The 27,876-nt window shown below is 42.2% G+C and overlaps 1 protein-coding gene and 1 pseudogene across 1 annotated transcript; both read right to left on the bottom strand.

The window, feature by feature from the left end:
- LOC118885142 overlaps window positions 1–27,268 on the bottom strand; it is a 584,965-nt pseudogene extending 557,697 nt beyond the window's left edge.
- On the bottom strand, window positions 29–27,794 carry LOC118885077 (zinc finger protein 160-like). Its single transcript, XM_036833418.1, is given in 5 exon segments — window positions 29–3,554; window positions 3,556–5,462; window positions 18,327–18,453; window positions 19,935–20,024; window positions 27,745–27,794. Coding segments are annotated over 4 exon segments (2,160 nt in total). The 5' UTR covers window positions 20,007–20,024; window positions 27,745–27,794; the 3' UTR covers window positions 29–3,500.
- Window positions 27,795–27,876: the final 82 nt, after the last annotated feature.

Below are 27,876 nucleotides of genomic sequence, written 5' to 3'. Positions count from 1 at the left end.
ATAATTCTTACATTATACTTCTCAATTGTATTTTTCACTTTTATTCATTTTAATTTCCACATACAGTTGCATGGTAATTACACCAACATAATGACTTTCTTCGCTCTTTTAATAGCTCCACATCAAGAGCTATGTGTTCCCCTTATTTCTCAGCCACTGTGCAGCTAGGCAAGGCCTTGAGAACACTTTCGCCAAATAGGGTGTGAGCGGAAGTAATGCATTACTCATCTGAATGACCAAATCTATATGTCATAAATCGCAATATCACAATCAGAACTTCCTCTTACACAAATATACCTGAGAGAAGGGAAAACACATATCCACAAAGACTTCTTGTAAATGGTGTCCATAGAAGCATTTTTCTTAATAGCCAAAATGTGTAAAGAATCTCTCCAACGAGTGATGACTGGGTAATCAAACTGTGGATATTACTACTCAGCAATAAAAAGTTATGAGGCACTGATAAATGTTACAATATGGATGACCCTTGTAGACAGTAAACTAACTGAAAGAAGAGAGAAACAAGGCCACGTTATATGACTTAATTTATATGAAATGCCCCAAAGAGCCACATTCATGCAGACAGAAGATAACTTAATGTTTCCTTGTGGCTGGGGATGGAATATGGAATAACTGCTAAAGTGTGCAGGTTTGTTTTTGTTTTTTTTAAAGGGGAGTGATAAATGATGAAAATACTGTGGTTGGACATTGTAAATATACAAGTCCTACCATACTGTGCATTTAAAAAGTGTGAATTCTATCGTATGCAAATTATATCTCAACAAAACAAACATAATCTAATATCTCCATATCAAACTCAGAAAAGAGATCTGCTCTATTATACTACCCACGGCCTACAAGGTGTTGGGGATATGAGTTCCAGTTTCCATTGTACTAATGGAAGGAAAAGACGATGACAGGAATAACGGCAAGATGGGGAGGAACTGGAGAGATACACTGTAAGGTAAAATTAACATATCAAGTTTCCAAACATTCCAGTGATGCACCTGCACATTAGCAACAAGTCTCCTGCTTCCACATTCTGAGACTTTAGTTCGTTATCCTGTATCATTTCAATTCTCTCAACCTAAATTAAAAACGTGAGAGGCCTCTTTCTTTGTGTTTATATAACACATGCTTTGTACCTGTCATTGCTCTATGTACATTTTCATACCACACAAAACTGAAAATAACTTGATTTATGCATCCTCCAGATTTTTCACTGAATCAATAAAAAGGAAATACAAATTAAATATACAAATTGGGCTAAACAGTATTTTAAAAAGACGATAAATATGACTAACAAAATGGAATGTTACTACGGTATAGAAACTATGAAACATATTGCTTATTACTGTAACTTCAAATAGATTTTTATAGCCTTTCCAAAATGGCTATTATGAAAAGTTACTGAATCATTATGTACTGTCTCATACACACTTCCACATATTAATTTTCATGAAACAAGTATGAAAATATCTTAGGCAATTTATGTAAATAGGATTTCACAACCATTTTCAATAATCATATTGTGCAATGGGATCTACGTGTGCATCAGGAGAAGGAATGTAGCAAGTACGTTATCACATTATGAAAATTGTGGTCTTTTCCCAACCAAGAATTCAGGAGTTTCAAGTGTAAACGTTCAGTTTTATACAAAAGAGTCTGTTTCCATTTTTGATGTCTGACTACTGACACCTTTAAGCCTCACTAAAACCTCTTCCGATTCTGCCCAACTGGGCAGGACAGGCTGATTAGATAAAGCCCGAGTGCTCCCAACCTTGGCAGCAGTTGTAGGTTCACACCACAATAAAGTACCATCACCCCAGCCTGGTCCTGTATCCACCATAACACAAGCCCATCAGCGTTCTCTGCTCTCTGTAGCCATTCTTGGAACAACTTGGGAAGTCTACCCTGCTCTCCCCAGAAAGGCTCATTATGTAACAAACATTCATATGCAAACACTTTAGTGTATGGAATCATTAGTCCTGACATCCAAAACTTGAGTGGGGCTCTGTCCTGTTCCAGCAGAGTTAGCACAAGTTCAAACTAACGAAACATGTGTTACAGGGTGAATATATGAGCTATCCAAAAAATTCTCATTGTGTATGTTCATTCTTAAAAGGAAACTCATGAACACCAATCCTTTCAAATTATTTCCCTGAGTGCTCCAATTACAAAAAATAGGCTGCTATATTTATCTTTACTTCTGAAATTTCTTCTATTTTCTTCTATTTTTCGTATCCTTACTATATTTCTATTTTCACTTCACGTAAAGGTGTAATCCACGGGTCTAATTTTGGCCTCCACACACAAAAAGGCAGGCAAAACTATAATCATATCGTGTATATCCATGAATGGGGAGGCAGGTAATTAGGGTGTGAGAATCTGAAATTTCACTGTATTTTTATTATAGCCACAGAAATAATCTAGGATACACCATGGAGTGAATAGCTAAATGCAAATTATGAATATACATTTTCAAAATTGTAAGTTGTTTGAGTCTAACATGGATTGTTATAGATGCCATTCAACCCAAACAGCCAAATAATGTATTATTAGTGTTCATCTATTCTGTCACTCCCCAGGCTCTCAAATTTATATCACATTGTATCTTAAAACTGTGTCTTAGTTTTTCTAGGTTACATGGATATGAATAAACCCCACCTAAAGAAGTAGGTCCTTTTTTTTTTTTTTTTTTTTGGCGGTGCAGTGCAGCTTGTGGGATCTTAGTTCCCTGACCAGGGACTGAACCTGGGTCCTTGGCAGTGAGAGTGTGGAGTCCTAACCACTGGACTGCCAGGGAATTCCCAAGAAGTAGGTCCTTTCATCTTACTGATCCCTTCCCTGAGACCATCATGGTGACAAATGAAAAGCATGTAATGAAACTACAACATCAACAGGTTTCTAACTTCAGGTTGCGGGTCATCAACAATAATGTAGCCTTTTCAAGAAACCTCAAATAACTGAATAAAAAAATGTCACAAACTGAAGATAAACTTTCCCACAGACGTCCTTTCTCCATTGGCAGATTTAGTTCCCCAGTATAAATTTTCTTATGTGTAAGTCGATTGACAGCAGTGGTTGAACACTTTATCACCTTTGTTACATTTGTAATGTTTCTGTCCGGTATGAATTCTTTGTGGTGTATCCTGAGGTCACTGCTTAAAGGCCTTGACACACTTGTACAGTTTCTATCTTATGTGAATTCATTCATGACCACAAAGGTACACATTTCTGACAAAGCTGATCACTGTCATTACATTTGGAAGGTTTCTCTCTAGTAAGAATTCTGTTATGAAAAAAAAAAAAAAAAAAGAATTCTGGTATGTTCCACAAGCCTAGTTACAAGCTTTGCCACATACTTAAGTTTTATATGATTTCTCTCCTTGATGGAGTCTCTGATTTTAAGGCTTGACCACCTGCATAAGTTTTATCTCAATCCTTATATTTGTATTTATATTCTTTCTACTATGAATTCTCCAATGATCCCCAAAGCTTCAGCTTTTAATAAAAGCACTGCCACATGTATCAGCTTTATAATGTTTCTTTTCAATTATGTATTTTCTGATGCCTAGCAAGGTTTGTAAATTGGGTAAAAGCTCTGCCACACTCATGACATTTGTAAGGTTTCTCACCAGTATGAATTATCTTATGTCGATTAAGATGTGAACTATCTGTAAAGGCTTTGCCACACTCATTACATTTATGAGATTTCTCTCCAATATGAGTTCTCTTGTGACGCCAAAGTTGTGAATTCTGGATAAAAGCCTTATCGCATTTATTACATTTATAAGGTCTTTCTCCTCTATGAATCCTCTGATGTGCCTCAAGGCTTGAGTGCTGGATAAAAGCCTTGCCACATAAATCGCATTTGTGTTCTCCAGTGTGAGTTCTCTCATAACCCCAAAGCTGTGAAGGTTGCATCAAAGCCTTGACACACACACTACATTTATTTGGTTTCTTTCCAGTATGCCTTCTCTGATGCCTACTAAGACTTGAAATTTGGGTAAAAGCTCTGCCACACTCATCACATTTGTACGGTTTCTCTCCAGTATGGATTGTCTTATGTTGAGTAAGATTTGAATGTTTTGTAAAGGCTTTGCCACACTCAACACATACATAAGGTTTCTCTCCAGTATGGATTCTCATGTGTTGGGTAAGGATTGACCGCACGGGAAAGGCTTTGCCACACTCATTACATTTGTAAGGTTTCTCGCCAGTATGAATTTTCTCATGAATCCAAAGGAGTGAACGTTGAATAAATGACTTCCCACACTCATGACACTTGTAAGGTTTCTCCCCAGTATGCAGCCTCTGATGACTTGCAAGGACTGAATTTCGACTAAAAACCTTGCCACACACATCACATTTGTATGGTTTCTCTCCTGTGTGGATTATCCGATGGTTCCTTAGGGCTGAGTGCACACTGAAGGCTTTGCCACACTCATTACATCTGTAAGGTTTCTCTCCAGTATGGATTATCTTATGCTGCGTAAGATTTGAATGCTTCCTAAAGGCCTTTCCACACTCAACACATAGGTAAGGCTTCTCTCCAGTATGGATCCTCTTATGCTGAGTAAGGCTTGAACGCTTCCTAAAGGCTTTGCCACACTCATTACATGTGTAAGATTTCTCTCCAAAATGCACCGTCTGATGACTTCCAAGGACTGATTTTCGACTGAAGACCTTGCCACACACATCACATTCATATGCCTTCTCTCTTGTATGGATGACCTGATGTCGACTGAGGTTTGAGCGCTGATTAAAGGCTTTGCCACACTCTTTACATTTGTAAGGTCTCTCTCCAGTATGAATTCTCCGATGACACGCAAGGTGTGAATTTCGACTAAACACCTTACCACATACATCACAATTATATGGTTTCTCTCCTGTATGGCTTAACTGATGTCTACTGAGGTTTGAGCCATAAGGAAAGGTTTTGCCACACTCATTACATTTGTAAGATTTTTTCTTGTATGCTTTCTGGTCTTGTGTCAGTATTGAAGGATGCATAAAGTCATTCTTATATGTATTAGGAATGTTGGTTTGGACAATAGAAGAAATTGTCTGAAGTGGTAAAAATGAGGTACTACTGTTGATACTCTTGTCAGCCTGATTAAATTCATCAAATTTCTCTGCACTTTTAAATATCTGCAGTTCATCCTGCAAGCTTAATGTAAGCCTATTTTCAGTAAGTTTGTTTCCAGTATCCCTTCCACCATGTGGATCTTTTCTGTCAGTGAGATTTTCACTATGGGTTACAGGCATTCCTTTGTAATTTCTTTCATCATCTCTCCACTGACACTCAAACACATGCATGTTTTCCTGGATCTCCCTGAAGTGAAAATCTCTGATTTCATGGCTTTCACGTCTTCCCAACATCACTGTTTGGAATATTTCTCCTGTGTCACTGTTCGCTTTTGGTTTTAATTTCTTGATCACATGTATATGAGAGACAGCTACAAGATACAAAGAAACATAGGTATCCTATTAATTACAGATCGTAAATAAACGTTTCATGTTGAAAACGTGATATGACGCCAAAGGTAATACTTATCCTGAATAGAGTTATAAAACTTCCCAACCATGATCTTCAAATTTTTTGACACACTAAAGAAATAGGATCCTTTATTAATGAAAGAATAATCACATGTAATTCAAATTAATTTTAGGGTAGCCTAGTCAAACACCCTACGACAAAAACACTCACATTGTGCAAACTTAGCTCTCAAAGAAAGGGTATTTTCCACCATGACCACAAAGATCACATACCTGTTGGCAGTAAACATACTGCTGTCTCATAACTGAGGAGAAAAAAACCATAATATATATTTTATGCATAATTATTGTACATAAATAAGTACTAAAGGACAATGTACTGTAATGGTAAATAATCCAAAACAAGCTTATCTAATGAATAATCTAAATAACTCGCAGTTTAGAATCACAAAACCATTGTAGCATTGAGAAAATAAATCAATAAAACAATTTATAAGAAAACAAAATATTTATCTTAATACACATTATAAATCCAAATGTACCCATTGAGAATAGGCATTTTACAGCATTAATAAGTGGTGCGTGTCAGATATATTGCATAATAACATGCTGAAAAAACATCATCTATAAATCACAATATAAATTGATAAATATTCTAGTAAATCATGATAAAGCCAGCATAAATAATAAGTCACCATATTATAGAAAATTTTACTCTGTGGAACTCTTAACATTCCCCCCTTTAGAATAAAGAAAGGACTTATATTCTAGAAGGAGCACACAATATAAGAACTGAGAGTTATGTTGAAATCACTGACTTATGCAATATCATGTCAGGAAAATACATAACATTAAAAGAAGAGCTGGAGAAAGAAGTCAGAAGTCACAGTTATGATTTCATGACTGCAGTTATATCAGTCAATTAATAGAGGAATTCCCTCTCTATGCAGTGCCCTTTAATTATCCTGTTCACTGGCACCAACTTATATGTGATACAGAGTAATGTGCTTTGAAAATTTACTAATTAAGGTCAGAGACAACATTGTTGAGAATATACTGAAAAATAAAAACATACAAGGTGTATTGCAGACAAAGGGATATCTCATAATAAATATGACAGAAAGTTGACATATCTTATTATAGAAAAGTAACTTTTTGAGTCTTTACTGTAAAACATACAATATTCTAAGCCATTTAAAAACATTAACTTGGGGACTTCCCTGGTGGCGCAGTGGATAAGACTTCGCGCTCCCAGTGCAGGGGTCCCGGGTTCGATCCCTGGTCAGGGAACTAGATCCCACATGCATGCTGCAACTAAGAGCTCACATGCCACAACTAAGGAGCTGGCGAGCTGCAACTAAGGAGCCCACCTGCCGCAACTAAGACCCCACACAACCTAATAAAAAAAACCAAAACACAAAAAAACACTAATTTGTTTTAAGGCTTGAGGTAAATCACCACTATTTTTAAAATAAGGACAGCTGATTCACACGGTTTATGTACATAACACAAATTTACACAGAAAGTGAGAGAAGCAAGATTTGAACCTGTACCTACAGAATCAGACATGTTCTTAAGCATGACTGGCCACTCAGGCAGTATATATTACAAAATATTACAACGAATACCAGGAGCTTAGAAAGAAATACTTCAAGGGAGATATAAGAACTCAGCTGTGTCACTATAATAGTGTGACTCAGCCACTCCTCCTGGAATTGGCTTTTGAGTCACCAGCCCTGTACATTCTGATTTAGGTCCTGTCTGGAGAAGGTTGTTCAGTGGATAAATAGGGGTCATTTTTTACAGTGTGAGTAGTGCAGGGGTAGGGTGGGTGGGTAAAGGAGTGTTGTGGAAATTGGGGAGTTCCAGAGTAAAAACTTAATAATTCTAGGAAATAACAGTGTATTCCATCCAAATCAAGACACCTGGTGAAGAAAGGTCAGGTATGAGGAAGGGCAAGAGTGGAGGGCAGGGAGTAACAAACATGTGGGTGCACAGCTTGTGTTTGCATATCTGTGGGTATACAACTGTACGAGGGTGACTAAAATACTGACCTCAGAAGAAAAGAAGACCTGGCAAGGAGCACAATGCTGTCCCATTTTTAACTAATGGAATTATATACAGACTATGGGGCAAACATGGAAGAGATTTTAAAATGCAGAGAGTGTGATGTTGTAGGGAGAAAGCATGTTTACACCTACATCAGTATGCGCTGTGAAATTTGTTAAACTGAGTATCTCATGCGTTCCATTTCCAGGCATGTATTCAACACACGACGATGTTCCAGGATGTGTGCAAGAATGGGAGAAAAACCAGGAAATGGCCGTCAAGAGTAGGTGGATGTGCTCACTCTGCACACCTGCAGGTACAATAAAATGTTATCAGTGGTACAGCAAAATGGGGGGTCTTGATTTCAAAATGATGATCTCCTGGCTGGGTGGGCAGACAGTTTGTTTGGAGATACCAAGATAGCAGGAGGTGTTTGCAAAGGCCTGAGAATTTTAAGATGTGATAATGTTAGTTTAAAAAAAAAACAAACAAAAAAAGAATTTTACTAAATAAAACACTAATTATATAAAATCTTTAAAAAAAAAAATCTAAGACTCTTTGTTTGATATTAAAAATAATAGTGTCCCTTTTCCTGGGGTCTCTAATTACTTGAACTCATATCCTGGATCTCTTAACACAATCTCTGCCATATAAAAGGCATGAGGAGTGATGTCAGCAAGATGGTAAGACCAATAAACTCAAGGCGATGATTACCCCATGGAGACACCCAGTTAACAACAATATACAACCAAAGGGGGGAAAAATCCTTTGGGAAAACTCTGGAAACCAGTAATAAAGCTGCAGCACTCAAACAAATGACTACCCCCAAAACACTGAGCCAAAAAGTGTCAGAAAGATCATGACGATTTGCTTGCCTTTGACTCACTCACTCCCCAGCACACTGCTGTGAGACTGAACAGGAGAAAGCCTCCTAATACCCAGATCTGCCCTCAGGAGGAAATGCAGATCAAAACCACAGTGAGATATCACCTCACACCCCACAGATGGGTTATCATCAAAAAGACAAGAGATAACAAGTGTTGAGCAGAATGTGGAAAAAAGGGATCACTGCTGGGAAGAATGTAAACTGTTGCAGCCACTATGGAAAACGGTATATAATTTCCTCAAAATATTAAAAAAAAACACCCTGCTATCATATAATGCAGCAATTCCACTGCTGGGTATATATCGAACAAAATAAAATCACTGTCTTAAAAAGATACCTGCACTCCCACATTCATTACAGCAGTATTCACTATAGCCAACATGTAGAAACAACCTAAGTGTCCAAGAGATGGATGGATAAAAAAAAATCTAGTAGACATACACAATGCAATACTATTTAGCCACAGAAAAGAAGGAAATTCTGCTATTTGTACCAACATGGATGGACGTTGAGAGTATATGCTCAGTAAAATAAGTCACACGTAAAAACTAATACTGAATGATCTTACTTATAGGTGGAATATATATACATAGAAGAACAAAAAAGACCAAAGCTAGCAGAAGTAGAAAAAAGTAGATTAGAGATAAATGAAATAGAGAATAAAAACTACAGAAAACCACAACCACAACTGGGAGGAAGCTTCCCAAATTCCAGCTCCTTCCTTAGGAGGAAATGCAAATCAAAATCACAGTGAGCTATCACCTCACACCTGGTAGAATGACTATCATCAAACGGTCAAGAGAGGGCTTCCCTGGTGGTGCAGTGGTTAAGAATCTGCCTGCCAATGCAGGGGACAGGGGTTCGAGCCCTGTCTGGGAGGATCCCACATGCCGCGGAGCAACTAAGCCCGTGAGCCACAACTACTGAGCCTGCGCGTCTGGAGCCTGTGCTCCGCAACGGGAGAGGCCGCGACAGTGAGAGGCCCGCGCACTGCGATGAAGAGTGGCCCCCGCTCGCCGCAACTGGAGAAAGCCCTCGCACAGAAATGAGGACCCAACGCAGCCAAAAATAAATAAATAAATTAAAAAAAAAAAAAGGTCAAGAGATAATAAGGGGAGGTGAGCATATGGAGAAAAGGGAACCCAGTGCAATGCTGGTGGGAATGTAAATTGGTGCAGCCACCATAGACAGGAGTATGGAGGGTTCCTCAAAATATTTAAAAAAACAAACAAAAAAAGAACTACTGAAACAGGAGGGAAGGAGGCAGGGCACAACCTCTGAAAGAATGACACAGCCCGAGGACATGACATAAACTGATTAGAACCAACTGGATCCAAGATGACGGACAAGTCGACTTTTTCCACTAGACCTTGAGCCTCAGTATACGCTCACATCAGCAAGCTAAAATGACATACCTACGGGCGCCATGACAGTTCCAACACAGACCATAAGGATCAAAAAGTGGGCGGTAGCCCAATTCCTGGAAATCTCCACTCCTTCCTAAAATAAATGGACTACTCCTCCCACTCATTAGCCTATGAAATTGCCCACTCCTATAAAAACTGACAACCCCATACCCTGGCGCTTTTCTCACCTTCTGAGATGGCCCACACTCTGTCTGTAGAGCGTGTTTCTCTCTAAATGAATCCACTTCTTACCAATCGCTTTGTTTCTCACTGAATTCTTTCTGCGATGAGACATCAAGAACCTGAGCTTCATTAAGTCCTGAAACCAGGTGTGTGATCTCAGTTGGAAGACTGTGGGTTTTGGCCGGGTTCGAGTCCCGGCTGCGTGGGTTCAAGTCCCAATCTGAGGTGCATGATTTCACTCCCATAGGATATAGCAATCCCACTTCTGGATGCATACTGAAAGGAAATGAAATCACTACCTCAGATATCTGCCCCCCATGCTGTTGCAGCATGATTTACAATAGCCAAGACATGGAAATAACCTAAGTGTCCAACAGTATGTAAATGAATTTTAAAATGTTACACACACAATGGAATATTATTCAGCAATAAAAAAAATTAAGTAGTAAATCCTGCTATCTGTACCAGCATGGACAGACCTTCAGGGCATTATTCCAAGTGAAATAAGTCAGGAGAGAACATAAATACAGTATGACCTCAATTATATCACACGTAGTGGAATTTTAAAACAAAAACAAAAGCCAAACGATTAGAAAAAGAGTAGAATAGTGGTTGCAGGGGCTGGGGATTGGCAGTTTCAGTTATAAGGTGAATAAGTTCAGGGGATCTAATACATAGCATGGTGACTGTTGTGAACAATACTGTAATTATATACTTGAATTTGATAAGACAGTAGATGTTAAATGGTCTCACCACACACACACACAAAATTGTAATTATGTAAATTGATGTATGTGTTAACTAAACTGTGGTAATTATTTAGCAATATATTATATGTATATCAAATCATCACTCTGTACACTTTAAATTTACACCATGTTATGTTTGATTATATGTCAACAGACCTGGGGAAAAAGAAAATACAAAGGAGTACACAAAAGAGATCCTGGTTTATCATGTGAATAAGAATTTCAAAAAAAAAAGCAGAGAGAGAGAAAGGAAGAAAAGATGGGGAAAAAAAAGATCTCAAAAGACCAAAACAGAGCCAAAGCTCCAGAAGGAAAGAAATAAGAGTAAGATTAGAGATAAAGGAACTAGAAAATTAAAAAACTACAATCACAAAACTAAAAGTTGGTTCTTTGAGAGACAAAATTTACACTCAGCAAGATTAAGAAAAAGTCAGAAGACTCATAGTTAAAATCAGAAATGAAAGAGGGAACATTACAACTGATGCTACAGAAATCAAAAGGATTATAGGAGAATAGTATAAGCAATTCTATGTGTAAATAAAGGGTGGCAAACCAAGGAGAAATGGCTAAATTTTCAGCAACACAACCTCTGAAGACTGAACAACACAGAAATACAAAAACTGAACAGACCTATACCTAGTAAGAAGATTGAATCACTAATCAAAAAGCATTCAACAAAGGAAAGCCAGATAGCTTCACTGCAGAATTCTATCCAACATTTAAAAACAATGAATGCCAATCTTCCTCAAACACTTCCAAAAAAACATGAAGTGGAGGAAATACTTCCAAACTCATTCTATGAGGCCAGAATTACTCTAATACTAAAACAGACAAAGACACTGCTAGAAAACCACAGACCAATACCTCTGATGAATACTGATGCAAAAATCACAAATAAAATGATAGTAAACCAAATGCAACACCACATTAAAAGAATTATACACCACGACCAAGGGGGATATAGTTTTGGAATGCAAGGGTGGTTCAACATATAAAAACTTTTCCATGTAAACCTGCATATTAAAAGAGTAAAAGGAAAAAAAAAAAGCTACACAATCATCTCAATTGATGCAGGAAAACTATTTGAAAAAAGTTAACATGATAAAAAACACTCAATAAAGTGGAATACAGAACAGCTACCTCAACACAGGAAAGGACATGTATTAAATGGCCAAAACATCATACTCAATGTTGAAAGACTGAAAGCTTTTCCTTGAAGATCAGGAACAAGACAATGATACATGCTCTCACTATCTGTATAAAACATATTACTGAAAAAAAATTACTAGAAGTCCTAGCCAGAATAGGAAGAAAAAGAAATAAAAGGCATCCAGATAGAAAAAGGAAAGAAAATTATCTGTTTCCAGCCGATACAATCAAATGTGGAGAAAGACCTGAGGATTCTGCAAAAATCCTGCTAGAACTAATGAATGAATTCAGAAAAGTTGCAAGATATATTATCAACATGTAAAAATCAAGTGTGTTTTTATACATTAACGATGAACAATCTGAAAGAAAACTGAGAAAACAATTCCACTGACAATAACATCAAAGAATAAAACACTTACGCATAACCTTAGCAAAGAAGAAGATTTGTACACTGTAAAGTAAAAACATTGCTGAAAAATATTAGAAAAGATACAAATAAATGCAAAAATATTCCAAGTTCATGGACTGGAATACAATATTGTCAAGATGTCAATACTACCCAAAATAATCAACATATTCAATGCAAATACCTAGCAAAATCCCAAGTGTTTCTTGGGATTTTAGATAATTTCATCCTAAGATGCATATAAAATAGATAATTTCATCCTAAGATGCATATAAAATCTCAAGAGACAAAGAACAGCAAAAACAAGCTTGAAGAGAATAAAGTTGGAGGTCTCCCACATCCTTATTTCAATACTTAACACAGGGCTTCCCTGGTGGCACAGTGGTTAAGAATCTGCCTGCCAATGCAGGGGACACGGGTTCGAGCCCTGGTCCGGGAAGATCCCACGTGCTGCAGAGCAACCAAGCCCGTGCGCCACAACTACTGAAGCCCACACGCCCTAGGGCCCGTGCTCTGCAACGGGAGAAGCCACTGCAATGAGAAGCCCGCACACTGCAACAAAGAGTAGCCCTTGCTCACTGCAACTAGAGAAAGCCCGCACACAGCAACAAAGACCCAACACAACCAAAAATAGACAAAAATAAAATAAATAAATTTATTTTAAAAAAATACTTAACACAAAGCTACACTCATCAAAACAGTGTGGTACTGGCACAAGCACAGAGAGACCAGTGGAACAGAATAGAGAAATAAATGTCAGAAAGAAACAACGTGTATATGGTCAAATGATGTTCCACAAGGGTGTCAAGATCAGTCAGTGGGGGAATGATAGTGTATTCCACAAAAGATGTTAAGAAAACTGAATATCCACATGCAGAAGAATGTAGCTGGACCACTGCCTTACACCACATACGTCTAAACACGAGCTCCAAAAGTATAAGACTCCTAGCAGAAAACAGGAGGAAACCTTCATGACACTGAATTCATCAATGATCTATCAGATATGACATCAAAGGCACAGGCAACAGAAGTAAAAACGGATAAACTGGACTGCATCAAAATTTACAACGTATTGTGCATTAAAGCACACTCGGTAGAGTGAAAAGACAACATACGGTATGGGAAGAATATCTGCAAATCATGTATCTGATAATAGGTTAATATTGGGAATATAGAAAGAATTCTAAAAGGGTCTGATCAGCAATTCCATCATGGGGGTAGGGGTGGATCCCCACACCAACAAGCAATGTTCAGGCATCAGCTGGGTGTCCTACAATTGAACTCAGTTGTGACACTATCTACCTGGAGATAGCCATCTCCGACAGGTTAAGGGCTTGGTGTTCTAAAACTGCCCCCTCCACCTCACACTTTAGATGCCGATCTCAAGTCCAGGATGTCACCAGAGCTTCTGACCAGCAGCCTACAGACCAGAGGTTCCAACAAGTTATTTGTTAAGAATGTTTCACAGAACTCAGAGAAATGTGTTACTTATTAGATCATCAGTTTATTATAAAGGATATAACTCAAGAACAGCCAGCTGGAAGAGATGCATAGGGCAAAGTGTGGGGAAAGGGTTCGGGGTTTCCACGCCTTCCCCCAGACCACCATCCTCCCCGAATCTCCACCTGTTCATCAACCCGGAAGCTCTCAGAACCCTCTTTCTGGGTTTTCACGGAGGCTTCATTGCACAGGCATGACTGATTAAATCAGTGGCTATCGGCAGGCAAACTCAACTTCCAGCCCCTCCCCCCAACCCCTCCAATCAGGGGTGAGACTGAAAGTTCCAACCTTCTAATCACATGGCTGGTTCCCCTGGTGACAGCCCCCCATCTTGAGGGAATTTCCAAAGGTCACCTTATTACCATAAACTCAGTTGTGACTTAAGGCGATTTGTTATGAATAACAAGACACCCATTCTACCTTCATGGCTCTGAAGTAATTTCAGAAACTGAGGACAAGACACCTAATATTATAACAAAAGATGCTCCCATTGCTGTTATCACTCAGAAAATTCCAAGGGTTTGGGGAGCTCTGTGCCAGACATGGGGAAGAGGGTCCTCCTCAGAACTGAACCATGTTGGCACCCAAATCTCAGACTTCCAGCCTCCAGAACCGTGAGAAATAAATTTCTGTTGTTAACAAGCCACCCAGTCTATGGAACTTTGCTAGAGGAGCCAAAACCGACTAAGAGACCTATGATCTAGCAATTTCATTTCCCTGTATATGTAACAAAGAAATTGAAAGCAGGATCTGGAAGAGATATTTGCATACCCATGTTCACAGAAGCATTATTCACAATAGCTAAGAGGTGGAAGCAACCCAAGTGTCCACTGACAGATGAATGCACAAAAAGGTGATTATTCAGGCAAAACAACAAAAGACTCAGATCCCGTCATGTGCTACAACATGGATGAACCTTGAGGATGTTATGAAATAAGCCAGTCACAGAAAATACTATATGAGTCCACTTATGTGAGGTAACAAACACAGTCAACTTCGTGGAAACAGAAAGCAGAATGGTGTTTGCTAGGGGCGGCTGAAGGGGGATAATGGGGAGAAATCAAGTGAGTTTAAATACTCATGGTCATCAACTGAATCTATAGTCAAACAACAAGAAAAACGTGGTATATATTAACTCTTCTAAGCTCAAATGATGTAAAACATTATGAAAGTTATTTGACACAATAAAAAAAAGAACATGAGGTTGGGGGTGCTTCTACTGTTAATACTATGTGTTAGTAGATACATAATTATTTCGAATCAATCAATAATATGCAATATGTCTAAAATTAATCAATTAGACTTCATAAATATCATCAGGAGAACAGAAGTAACCTTATGGAGAAAACAGGTGAATGGCCCTCATGGGGAAGGACTTGTATTAATGGGCGCTGTAGTAACAGCAGTTCCGTGCAGAAACATTTTCTGGCTGTGGCGTGGAGACCGATGGAGGAGACCCATGTGCACAGAGGTGGTGACCAGCACACACAGCAGATAAGCCAGAGGACAACAGCACAGCACCAGCAGGAGGGACATCGGGGACCAGGTGCACTTTATATGAAGCTAATGGAAAGGAAGACGGGGAACAAGACGGTCTTCCTGTGTTCACTCAGGAATGCAATTTCCAGAAGAGGGATTGGGAGTTTGGGATTAGCAGATGCAAACTATTACATGTATGTATGGATGAATCACTTTGCTGTACACCAGAAACTAACACAACATTGTAAATCAACTATACTCCAATATAAAATAAACTAAAAAAAAAAAGGAATGGAGTTTCCAGAACGTTAGAAGTTTTGCAGGAAATACAGGTGTCAGAAACAACAGTGGAGAAGTTCATAAAGTGCAAGAAATGGGCTAAATTTTCTATAAAACACAACGGCATATATAAGTATTAATTCAGTGTATCAACATGGACACAATGAACCTAGACAGGGAGCATGATTATTAGAATATCACAGTCATGCCCCAAAATAAAAACTCAGTGAAATTTATATAAAATTCAACAAATCATGTACAGAAAATTGAAAACATACAATAGGAAAAGCAATGAATTTTATATAACAAATTATGGCAAGGCAATCAAATGGTATTCCTGGGATTAAGAGAGTGACAATTAAAAATACATATATTCTCAAGATATTAAAAATCCCAACTTAAAAACTGTAATAAATTTAATATTTGGTACTCAGTTAGGTGAGAAGAAGTAGAAGGAATTAATAAGAATATGTTTTCAAAATATTCTGGACTAAGTGTAGGATTTAGGGAAACAGCTGCTGAGCCATACCCCCAACTCTACAGGAGGAAATACTGTAAAATACAGACAACAATACCCACTCCCTAATCCCCCCTCCCACACACTGCAAATATGAAACAAAGGACACAAAGAGTAGCGGCGGCTCAAACACAACAAATCACGGTACTTCACTGAAGGCATCACTCAGCTTCATAAGTTCCCTCACTAAGTTGCTTGAAAATAATGTGTTGAGGTAGAATGAACAATGGCACACACAGAGGATAGAAAATGTGGTATGGACAACAGTTTAGTCAACAGCCTCAGAGACATGAGGATATGATCTTCATAACAAATGTTGTTCCCAGCAGAAATTCGTGTTATTTATTGTGGCACAAAGGGGATGGTCATTAGCATATGTGAACACCACCGTCACAGTGTCCTTGAGAGGTGCTTTCATGACACTCCTCCAAACTGGAAAGATTACTGAAAACACTTATCAGTCAGGCTCTGATACTTTCCATCTCAGTATCCTGGGACATGCTGACCACTCTACTGAGTAGCTTCAAGTGGTGCTTCTTATGTAGCAGGATAGCGTCACAAGATATAAGTGACAGTGTTCTCCATCAAGAATTTTGTCACCAAGGAAACCCACTCCATAGGAGAGTCCACCAAAAATCGCCCGTTACTTAAAGGTGGATGATCACGGCAAAAAAATAGGATAAAATTTCAGGCCCTAGGACTGTGCATTTCAGAAGCAAGTTTCAGGGGCAAATTCATGCAAACTTAAGAGAATATGAAATCTGGAAGAGTCTCCATTACCCAACTAGATAGAGTAGTGCAAAAGGCAGGAAAATACAAGATGTGGGGTCAGATATTGTAGGATCTTGAGATGGGACCATGTGCTCTATCCACAGATGCCAAGCTAAGAGCCTGACAGACTGGCATATGCTCCTCATGTAGGACTGGGGATTAAAAAGAAGATCTCTCTGTCCACCGTCTTTACAGTTTTCCTAAGTAACAATCACAGATGATCCAACCCACCTCCCATTACACACCCTCAAGCTGTGTGACAAAAACAGAACAGGAGGAAGGGTGGAGGGATTTGAACAGGCAGACGGGGCTTGAGACAGCCCCATGCAGGTTCTGGGTGACAGATGGAATCAAAGAGCAGCCAGTGTTTTCTCATCTCCTGATTAGGTCTCCCAAGTACAGCAAATGGAGATGGAACTGGGAAAGGTCCAGGGGTTAGGACTGTGGAGGGGTCACCTCCGATCAACATGGACTAAGAACTAAGCATCTGATGGAATCAAGAACAGAATGAGAGACCAAGGGGAAAAGAGACCCCTTTCAAACATCCCGTCCCATGCTCCTCAAGGTCAAGGAACCAAAGAGTTCACAGGAGCCAGATGACGGAGTGCAGATCATGATAAAAACTCTGCCTTTGTCTGTTTTGGAGCTGCAGCACCCCTGAAGGGTGAAAAGACACATTTTACATGCTGAAGGACAGAGTGATAAGTTAGGGAGGAGAAAAATTTCCTCTGAGAGTTCACAAGAAATAAACTTCTGTTTTCCCATAGAACTCTCCCACTTAAGAAAAGTTTCCCAAACACTATTAATGGTGAGGTTTCCTCTCTGCTCTTCTGAGCTCCGACCTGTGTTGGCACCTTTGATACGTTCCCATTCATTTGATTTTTTGCTATTTTTCACTTCACTCTCCAGAGCCCAGAGCTCTTTCCCTTGCTCCAAAATGGAGATAATATTCACAACAGAAACAGAAATTCGTACTCATAAAAAGAAAGGAACATGGTGTACTCTGGCGTTTCCAGAATCCCAGTTCCTTGTTCAGCTGAGGAGTGAGGACATTACAGATGGGTCTGGAGAAACATTTCACAAATTCATCCACTGCCTCCTTCTGAATACACAGGGAACAGTATAATATGCAGACATCTAGCTCTTTTCCTAGAACTACTGAATCAAAAGCACAGGGGTAGAAAACAAGAAATCTGATATATTAAGAGTTTGCCATTGGGCTTTGTAAATACTGAAGCTCTGGAACAACTCCTAGTATATCATGAAATGGGCAGATTCCTGAAGAAAGGCAATTTTAAACTCCTGATGTCGAATCATAAAGCTTTTCACGTCTGAGTCAACAGGGCTTTCAGGTCAGTTAAGCACAACAGGGCCTCCCAAGAGGCACACAAGGGAAAATGCAAATATACGCAAGGGCAGATCCCAACTTCTAGAGGGAAGTTATCCTCACCCAGGGAGAGCAGGTTCCTGTAGGTCTCCAGCATCACGTCCCTGTACAAGGCCCTCTGACCAGGGTCCAGGCATTCCCACTCCTCCTGAGAGAACGTGATGGCCACATCCTCCAAGGTCAACTGTCCCTGAAATGAAAGATACATCTCACCAAGGGGCCATGAGGAGAGTTCTTACTGTCACATAAAAGGAGAAGAGAGAGGGTCAACTGGGTTGAAGAGTGAGTTCTGACAGATTTGAGTAAAGGCATTTTGAGCAAGTTATATGCCTGAAATTTTAGTTTCTTTGCTTCCATAAAAGATTACGATATCCTCTGAGTCAGTGTGGATTACTGGTTTTTGTGGATGATACATGAAATATACAAGTAAAAACGCAACACAGGTTGTCTACACAGGAGTGTCAGATATTACGTTCTACACATTGCGGGTATTCGGTACGCAGATGAGCTAGGACATGAGTGGCGTCTTCAGAGGCGACTCCACAGTGGCTTTACCGGGAGATCAGGATCTTAAAATTGTGATGCGGGTAACAAGAACAATGACGAAACGCGTGCGAACACTTCCTGTGTGCTGAGCATCACGCTTGAGACTTTACATATGTTAACTTGTTATCGACATAATAGCTCATTAGAGAAAGACCTGTCCCCACTTTACAGAGGAGAAAACTGTGTCACAGCCACTCTAAGAAACTCGCCTCAGAGCAAATAGCTAGGAAATGACACAGCGAGCACCTGAACTCAGGTGGTCGGCCCCTAATCAAACCTAAACAATCAAATAGTTAAGTACAGCATGAAAAGTACCCTGACAGAGGGTTCCCTGAAAAATCCTAAAATGAGTACAAGGTGAACAATGTGCAAATGCATAAAAAGTCATATATAAATACATACATGTCTGTTACCATTTTTGCTATTTAAATTATTAATGGGATAGTGTAAAAGAGAAGTACCATGTAATTTCAACTGCTAAAAAAATATAAAACTTATTTATAAAATGATATTTTATAAAAGCCATGGACTTGCACATCCATGCACTAATGCACACACATGTAGACACACCACTCACTAAAATGAGAGCAGCTGTCTCAACGTATTTTGGATGATTTTTTAAATTATCATTTTGATCAATGTATTTCAACATCTCTGGGACAATGAAAATGTACTAAGTGTACTTAATTTAGTTTGTCAACATTATTCTATAGTAGGTTAGTAAAAAACACGTACAAACATGAAGAAATATATAATGCTTTAATGTCTATAAAATACATTACTCAAAAATACAATTTTATCCATTTAAATTTAGATATGTAGTTATTAAAAAAAAGCCAAACCGAGTTTATTTGTTTATTCCACTAATAAAATATTGATTCAAAATTGGAAGGGTTATTAGTGGTGTACATTAATTTAACAGATTAAGGAAAGAAATTATCAAAATAGTAGAGTTGAAAAATTCTTGGATAATTAAAAATCATGACAAAAAGAATACTAAAAAAAAAAAAAAAAAAAACTTTTATTGAGCAAGAACATACTGAAGCATCACAGAAGATTGGCAAGTCCGAAGAAGGGCATTTCAGGAAGGACAGACAGAAGAAACAACTGAGAATATGACTTTACCTGAGAAAGAGCCATTCCTGACTCCTTTTCTTTCCTCTTCCTCCTCTTCCGGGCTTCTTCCTCAGACAACATGAGTCTTTAGAGGTCGATCTTGAAAGTGGAAAACAGGCTGTTTAATGCTTAGAATCAACACACCCCCTTCCTGAGTCACAGCCACACACACAGGGAAGACCTCAGCATGTGGAACAGACAGTCCCCTGCTGCCCACGGTCCCAGGAGGGGCTCAGGACAGTAAACTCCCACACAGAGACCAACACGGGAGTTTCCCACCCTTTCCTTCAGATCAGGCTCCCCTCCTGGTGAGGCCCTCACGTACACAGCAACAGTGGGCACCTCAGCTGGACCCGACGACCCCCTGCAGGTCACAGACCAGCCCTGGTCCATCCCCACGCAGAGCAGAGCCCCTCAGCCTCAGCCCAGATCTCAGCCCTCAGGAACGGGGGGACCCAGAGTCACGATGCTCAGTGAGGGATCCGGATTGGAATCACCTGGGGCACCTTAAATATGATTGAGGTTGGGCCCTACACTGACTACATGAAGAGGAATCCCTGGTCAGAGGGTACAAAACATGTCTATGCAAAATGCCTCATCGATCTAATGGGAAGCCTGGGTTGAGCAGTGCTCAGAGGAGGCAAGCCCAGCACAGCCCCCACTTGCTTTTTCTTTTCCAGCTTAACTGAGGTATAACTGACGAATTAAAAAGGTGTAAATATAAGGTGTACGATGTGATCATTTGACAGACACATACACTGTGAAATAATTACCACAATCAAGTAATTACACTTCCATCAACCCACAATTACCATTTTGTGTCCGTGTGGTGAGAACACGTAACGTTTACTGTCTCTGCAAAATTCAAGCATATAGAAATACACTGCAGTTAACTACAGTCAGCAGGCTGCACACTAGCTCCCCAGAACTTACTCATTTTACAACTGAAAGTTTACCCCTTTGACCAAAATCTCCCCATTTTCACCAACTCCCAGACCCTGGTAACCACCATTCTACTCTCTGGTTCTATGAGTTTAACTTTTTCAGTTTCCACACATAAGCGAGATCAGACAGTATGTCTTTCTAGGTCTGGCTTAGTTTACTTGGCAGAATGTTCTCCATGTTCATCCACAGTGTCGTAAATGGCAGGATCCTTCATTTTTACGGCTGAATAGTAATAGTTCATGGTATATATATAACGCATTTATCTGTCACCAGTCCTTCGTCTTGTTCCTACACCTCAGCTGCCATGGCTAATGCAGGGATGCCCACAGGAGTGCAGGCATCTCCTTCCAAACACTGACTCTGTCTCCTTTGCGTCAACAGCCACAATGGGCTTGCCAGGCGGTCTGCCTGACCTATTTCCAATTTTTGAAGAAACCTCCACACTGAGTTCCACAACTGCTGTACCATTTACATTCCCACCAACAGTGTAGGAGGGTTCCCTTTTATCCCCACCCTTGCCAGTACTTGTTATCTCTTATCTATTGGCTAATAGCCATTCTGAAAGGTGTGACACCTCCTTGTGGGTCTGCTCTCCCCTGAGGCCTGGTTCTCACCAGGACTCAGCCAGTGGAAGGGGAAGCAGCAGAAGGAAACGTGCAGAGCAGGCGTTATGGACCAGAGGTGGGGGGGAGGGTGTGGCTGGCATGTTAAATGGGAGGGGGGTGGTCAGAGAAGGCTCCACTGAGACGCTGACATCAGACCAAAGGCCTGGGGGAGGAAGCGTGTTTGCCACCTGGATCTGAGGGACAGCACCCTGAGGGCCCTGGGACTGTAGTAACCTTGACCCCAGGAAAAGGAAGGAGCCTTGGGTGGCTGGAGCAGGGTGAGGAGGAGGAGACGGCAGGAGGGGAGGTCAGAGAGGCACTAGGGGAAGCTGATGAGGAAGGGCCTTGGTCTCCAAACATTTTTCTTCCATAAGAAAAAAAGAATCTTAGCAACCACGTATTCCATCATTCATTTTAAGTACACATCTAATATATTTGTATCTTACATTTTAGAACAATTACACATAATGTAGTGTTTTATATATTTTACATACATACCAAAATGTTCATCAGAGCCCCAGGAAGGATGGTGTCGCCCTTAAGCAAGATGTGTTAGATGGCAGGGGGAACACGGCCAGGGATCTCAAGGAGTCAGTTTCGGACAAATTAAGGCAGAGATGCCTGTTAGATGTCCCAGCAGAGATGTCAAGGAGACAGCTGGCCACAGGATTCCAGACTCTAAGGGAGAGATGTGGGCTTGAGAGGGCAAACTGGGAGACGAGCAGGTGGTGTTGAAAACTCATGAGAAGAAATGATGAGGAAAGGCAGCGGATGTAGACAAGAGAAGAGGTTCAACGACTACAACTTTTGGATGCTCCCACGTTCAGAAACCAGGGTGTTCAGAAAAATTCGTCAGAGGACAGCGAGAAGGGAACAGGGAAGTGAGAAGAAAACTGAAGCAGACAGACTTTTAAAGGTTAAAGCAGTCTTTCAAGAAAATCAGTCTGGGACTTCCCTGGTGGCGCAGTGGTTGAGAATCCGCCTGCCAATGCAGGGGACACAGGGTTCGAGCCCTGGTCCGGGAAGATCCCACATGCTGCCGAGCAACTAAGCCCGTGCGCCACAAATACTGAGCCTGTGCCCTAGGGCCCGAGAGCCACAACTACTGAGCCTGCATGCCACAACTACTGAAGCCCGTGCGCCTAGAGCCCATGCTCTGCAACAAGAGAAGCCACCACAATGAGAAGCCCACGCACCGCAATGAAGAGTAGTCCCCGCTCGCCACAACTAGAGAAAGCCCATGCGCAGCAACGAAGACCCAATGCAGCCAAAAAAAAAAAAAAATAAAAAATAAATAAATTAAAAAAAAAAAAAAAAAAATCAGTCTTTCAAGGAAGGAGTGATCGAGTGCGCAACATGCTGCCGATACGACAAGCAAGATGAGAAGAGGAAATAAATTATTGGATTGAGAGATGAGGAGGTCATTGGTGACTCTGGAAAAGAAAGTATCAGTGGATGGTGGATGTGAAAGCTTGATTGGGTGGGGTTCACAGGGGAACTAGAGGCAAGAATTGAAGACAAAGAACATAAACAAGTTTGTAGTATATTGTGATCTGAAATGGAGCATAGAAAAAAGGTACTTAGTAGTGGGGACAATGTAGTTAATTAAGAATGCTTTGTTTTAAAGATGGTAGAGTGAGCTTCCCTGGTGGCACAGTGGTTGAGAATCCGCCTGCCAATGCAGGGGACACGGGTTCCAGCCCTGGTCCAGGAGGATCCCACATGCCACGGAGCAACTAAGCCTGTGCCTCACAACTACTGAGCCTGCGCTCTAGAGCCCTCGAGCCACAACTACTGAGCCCGCGTGCTGCAACTACTGAAACCCACATGCCTAGAGCCCGTGCTCTGCAACAAGAGAAGCCACCGCAATGAGAAGCCCGCGCACCGCAACAAAGAGTAGCCCCCGCTCACCGCAACTAGAGAAAGCCCGCGCACAGCAATGAAGACCCAACGCAGCCAAAATAAATAAATAAAAAAATTAAAAAAAAAAAAGAGTGCTACTTCCAATAAAACATCTTTAAAAAAATAAAAAAAATAAAGATGGTAGAGTGCATAAAAAGGTTTTGGCGTGTGTGTGTGTGTGTGCGCGTGTGTGTGTGTTGGTCTTTGTGTGTAAGGTAGGCAACACCACCATTTGTGTATGCTGATGAAAATAAACCCCTAAAAGTCAAATACATGATGCAGTGGAGGAAGGATGGCACGCCGTCCTGACACAGAGTGAAGATGGCAACAAGGGCACAATCGCAGGGTCAGCCGCAGCCAGGAGCAGGGACAGACTTCACAGTCGGTACTGAGGAGAGAACACAGGCCCTGAGGCAGATGGGTGAGCCAGTTACAGGAGGTCTCTTCCCTTCGCTCCAGGGGCTCCATGAAGAAGCAGCAGGGTCTCTGAGAGGAAAGATGGGAGAGGATGAACTGGACTGATGAGGGCCTGTAAAGGAAAGGTAGGGAGCAGACACAGGGCATGTGAGGGAACAGAGCCGGGAACCTGAAGTGAGACCGGTCAGTCTGGGGTGTGCTTTTCTCCAGCGGTGATGAGCCCCACGGGGACAGCAGAGGAGGCACAGCTGGGTGTGATGGGGATGCCAGGGAGGGCAAGGAAGTGGAGGGTCACAGGAGAATGAGTGCACACCCGTCCTTTGCTTTGCGGCATCTGACTTGCATGGCTGTGAGTAAGTGACAGGGTGTGCTTGTCTCCATGACGGAAAAACCACCTGGATAAGGCAGGGGAGTGTATTCCACCGGCTTATCATTTTACCCCTGATGCAGACAAGACAAGCCCGGACTACAGTACGTACTCCATATGTAGTCAGCAAATTAATGAGAAGAACACAGAGTGAAACTCGTACACCCTGCGGCGTGGTCTTCACTTTGGGGGACGGATGTGTGTAGGGGTCCTTTGCCCTGGAAAGAGTAAGGAAGGAGCTGACCAGGAACAGCAGAGGCGGGTCTAGCCAAGGGTCCTCCATCCAGACAAAGCCCCTTACCCTCAACAAGTGCAAAGGGCAAGTGTAAGTTCAACCAGGACCGCAGTGAGCTCGACCAAGGGGTAGGTGCCTAAGGCTGAGCAAGACCCAGTTCGGAAATAAAAGAGCCTAAAATCAGCAGAAAAAGGAGAGGCCTCCCGGCTGCCTAGACCCCTCGATGGAGAAAAGGTCTCGGTGTCTAGGATTTCTCACTCTGCAATGACACTGGCTTAAAAAAAAAATCACAACCTGGGACTTCCCTGGCGGCCCAGTGGTTAAGACTCTGTGCTTCCAACGCAGGGGGCGCAGGTTCGATCCCTGGTCAGGGAAGTAAGATCCCATATGCTGCGGTGGGGCCAGGGGGTGGGAGGGTCACAGCCTGAAATCCTGACTTGATGGGGTTGGTTGGGATTGTGCAAACAGCAAAAGCACAGCAGGAAGTGGGTGTCTGAACAGAACAGCAGAGGGGAAGCTGGAAGACTTGAGGGAGGCAAGGCACAAAGAGAGAAAACACTTCTCTTCCTCAAGTCACCTACCTGGGAAACCACCATCACTGCCATTCTAGCGAACACAACAGAGAAACGTGTATGAAGGGTGAGTGTGTGCTGGGTAGGAACGCAAGTTCCTTTCTGTCATCTGACCCCATCAGCTCAGCCCATTCTACACTCTACTAACTGCTGAGCCCCAGATCCACTGGTGAGTGTGAACAGAGCTTTTCCTTCATCCCACTCCTGAGTTTTCCCGCAAGTGCCAGGGCTGTAACTCCCCAGATGAGGCTCCCCTTCCTGTCTCCAAATGCCCTGCTCAGACCACAGCAGCCCTTCGCATTGGTTCTGCATTTAGTTTAAAACATCTTCCTCCTCTGCTCCCAGCTGCCTTGTGACTGTTGTGTGTGTGTGTGTGTGTGTGTGTAGTGTTTTGGGACAGATGTGCAGAGGACAGTAGAGAACCCACCACTGGCCTGGCAGGAAGAAAGCAGAAGCTGCCTTTTCCCAACAATGAGCCTCTGTACTTCAATTCACCTTGGTGTTGACTGCCCCCCATTCCTGGAACAATCCTTCCCCGAGTCATAGGGCGTTATGGCCCCTCTCAAGTTGTGCCCAAAGACACATCCCCCACAGGTCCTCCCTATGAACCCTTTCTGCCATCTGCAGCTTAAGACCCAATGTTTCCCTTCTGGAGTCATACAGACTTCACGAAGTCTCATGCGGCCCAAGACACTCCCAAGACACCCCATAATGATCCCTTATCCTACTATGAAACCCCACAAAATATTCCAAACCCTAATAACTCATGCATTTAGATGGAACAGTACACATGAAGACCCTCGAGGACCCACTAGACTGAAGACACCATCTTTTCATTCAGTGACCTCAGCACAAACTGTCATCTCCAAAAACTACTACTAAGAGAGGTGTCTCCAGTGATGCACATGTCCCAACAAGACCCCAACATCTTTGAAGAAAACACTCCAAGTTCTCTTTCGTATCTTCCAAAATGCTACTGGAACTTTCGTCACCTGCAACTCAAAATATCTCAAAACACAAAAGGTAACCCACAAAATGATCTCTGAAGGTTTTCCCTGTAATTACTATATGGGATGCATGATGATTCTTGCCTTCCCAAAAGATCCCACAGACGTCACTGAGTGGCGTGGATTCTGTGGGACACCCTCTAGGCACCCGTTAGGACCAACACACCATCCTCCTGCACAGAGCTCCCTGTGGGCTCAGCTCAGGCCTTGATTCTAACAAGACCGCAGGAATACATTTCTCTCTGCCAAATCCACTGCCTTCATTCCTCCACAGGTGTGACCACGAGTTACTCGATTAAACCCATGCGTGCAAATCTGTCTCCGCATCTGTGTCCCAGGAAACGTGAGCTAAGACACTAGGGCACCCCAAACCATTCCATGCAGCCCACAACCACCCAAAAACGCACTTGCAGATGCTCCAGCCAGAACTGCAGCATCCCTTGCCAACAGTTCCACACATCCCATGATCCCACAACTCTGCTTGGGACAGGTGCACACACCATTCATTGGGCTCATCCAGAAGCCCACACTTACTTCCGTATCCCTCCGGCAGGCACCTACAGGCTCCTCTCCACTTTCTCCATCTTTCCTCCTCTCCTCCATGCATGCATGAGCAAACAGGGCTGAAAGGCACAGAGACCTATGGGCACAGGGTCGCGAGAGGAACAGACACAAGCTGCAAACTGAAGGACACTGGGCATTCAGTATGCAGATCAAGAAGTTGGTCGTCCTGGGAAAACGCTGAAAGGGGTCAGCTTAGAAATAAGCTCTGGGCAAACGTCTTCATCATGAATAGAGGGGCTCTGTTGGAAGAAGGTTCCAGGTCAATCCAGCCCATTCTTCATCACTCGCAGAGAACAGACAAGAGGTACTTGAGAGGAACATCCACTTAGTAGCTCACAGATCACATAAAAGGGAAGAAAACGCAATACTAAATTGACTGACGGAACTCACTTTCAACTGTTAAAAGATCACTGACATCCTTACCAAGTACTCATTGAAACAGGCCCTCACCCATCCTCTACGTTGCCATCTGTTCTCACTCATTCTTATTTTCACCTTAGTTTTCCTATTTCTCTGTCAACCGCTCTGTCTCTGCTTCTCCTGATCCCCCTCGCCCACATATTTACAGTGATGTCGACTGAATTAAGATGCCCGCCAAGCGGAAGTGCGCATTTGCCAGCGGGGTGGAATTTGAGGCCGAAGAACACTGAGCGTCACACGGCTGGCCCAGGTCACCTCCCCCTATGTGGGGTGAGGGGAAGGGGTGACTAAGAAGCGGAGGCCGGGCGAGCAGAAAGACCGGCCTGAGGAGACGCGAGGACAGAGGGGCGGGGAGGGGGGGAGGGAGGGGGTCTACGGAGAGGGGCGGGCTCTGCAGAATCCCGGCACCGGGGAGAGGACGCGGGCTCGCCGGGAGCGGGGCGGCCATGGCTGCCCTCCAGGGGCCGAGAGGGCGAGGCTGACGCGGAGCGAATCCACCTCGCAGAAGAGAACTTCACAGGGGGGGCGGAGGGCAGTAAAGGATTTTAACCAGGAAAATGTAGCGAAAAAGAAGCGATAAGAAAAGCCAAAGGAACGAACTAGCCTCAGAGAGATTTCAAACCCAGACGGAAACGACCCCTGCCCTGTGACGGCAGCGTCTGGACTTACTTGGGGCGGAGGGGCAGGTGAGGTGATTTTAAGGTCCGTAGTGACTCCCACACCCAGAGGATGGGCTGGGGTGGGGGTTGTGAAGCGCAAATTTACGCTAGAAAGAAGAAACTTACGCTCCGCCTGTGACCTTCGCTCCGCGCTCTCCGCTTCCGGGTCCGTTGGCAGCTGCGCACACGCGAGGAGTTGAGCGGCGGGGGCGGGGCCTGGGCGGAGCGCTACCGCGAGGGGCGAGGCATGGGGCTGAG

The sequence above is a fragment of the Balaenoptera musculus genome, chromosome 19, assembly GCF_009873245.2.
Source record: "Balaenoptera musculus isolate JJ_BM4_2016_0621 chromosome 19, mBalMus1.pri.v3, whole genome shotgun sequence".
In the NCBI taxonomy this organism is placed as follows: domain Eukaryota; kingdom Metazoa; phylum Chordata; class Mammalia; order Artiodactyla; family Balaenopteridae; genus Balaenoptera; species Balaenoptera musculus.
Note: the sequence above shows the minus strand (reverse complement) of the source record. Positions and strands in the feature narration are given on the sequence as shown.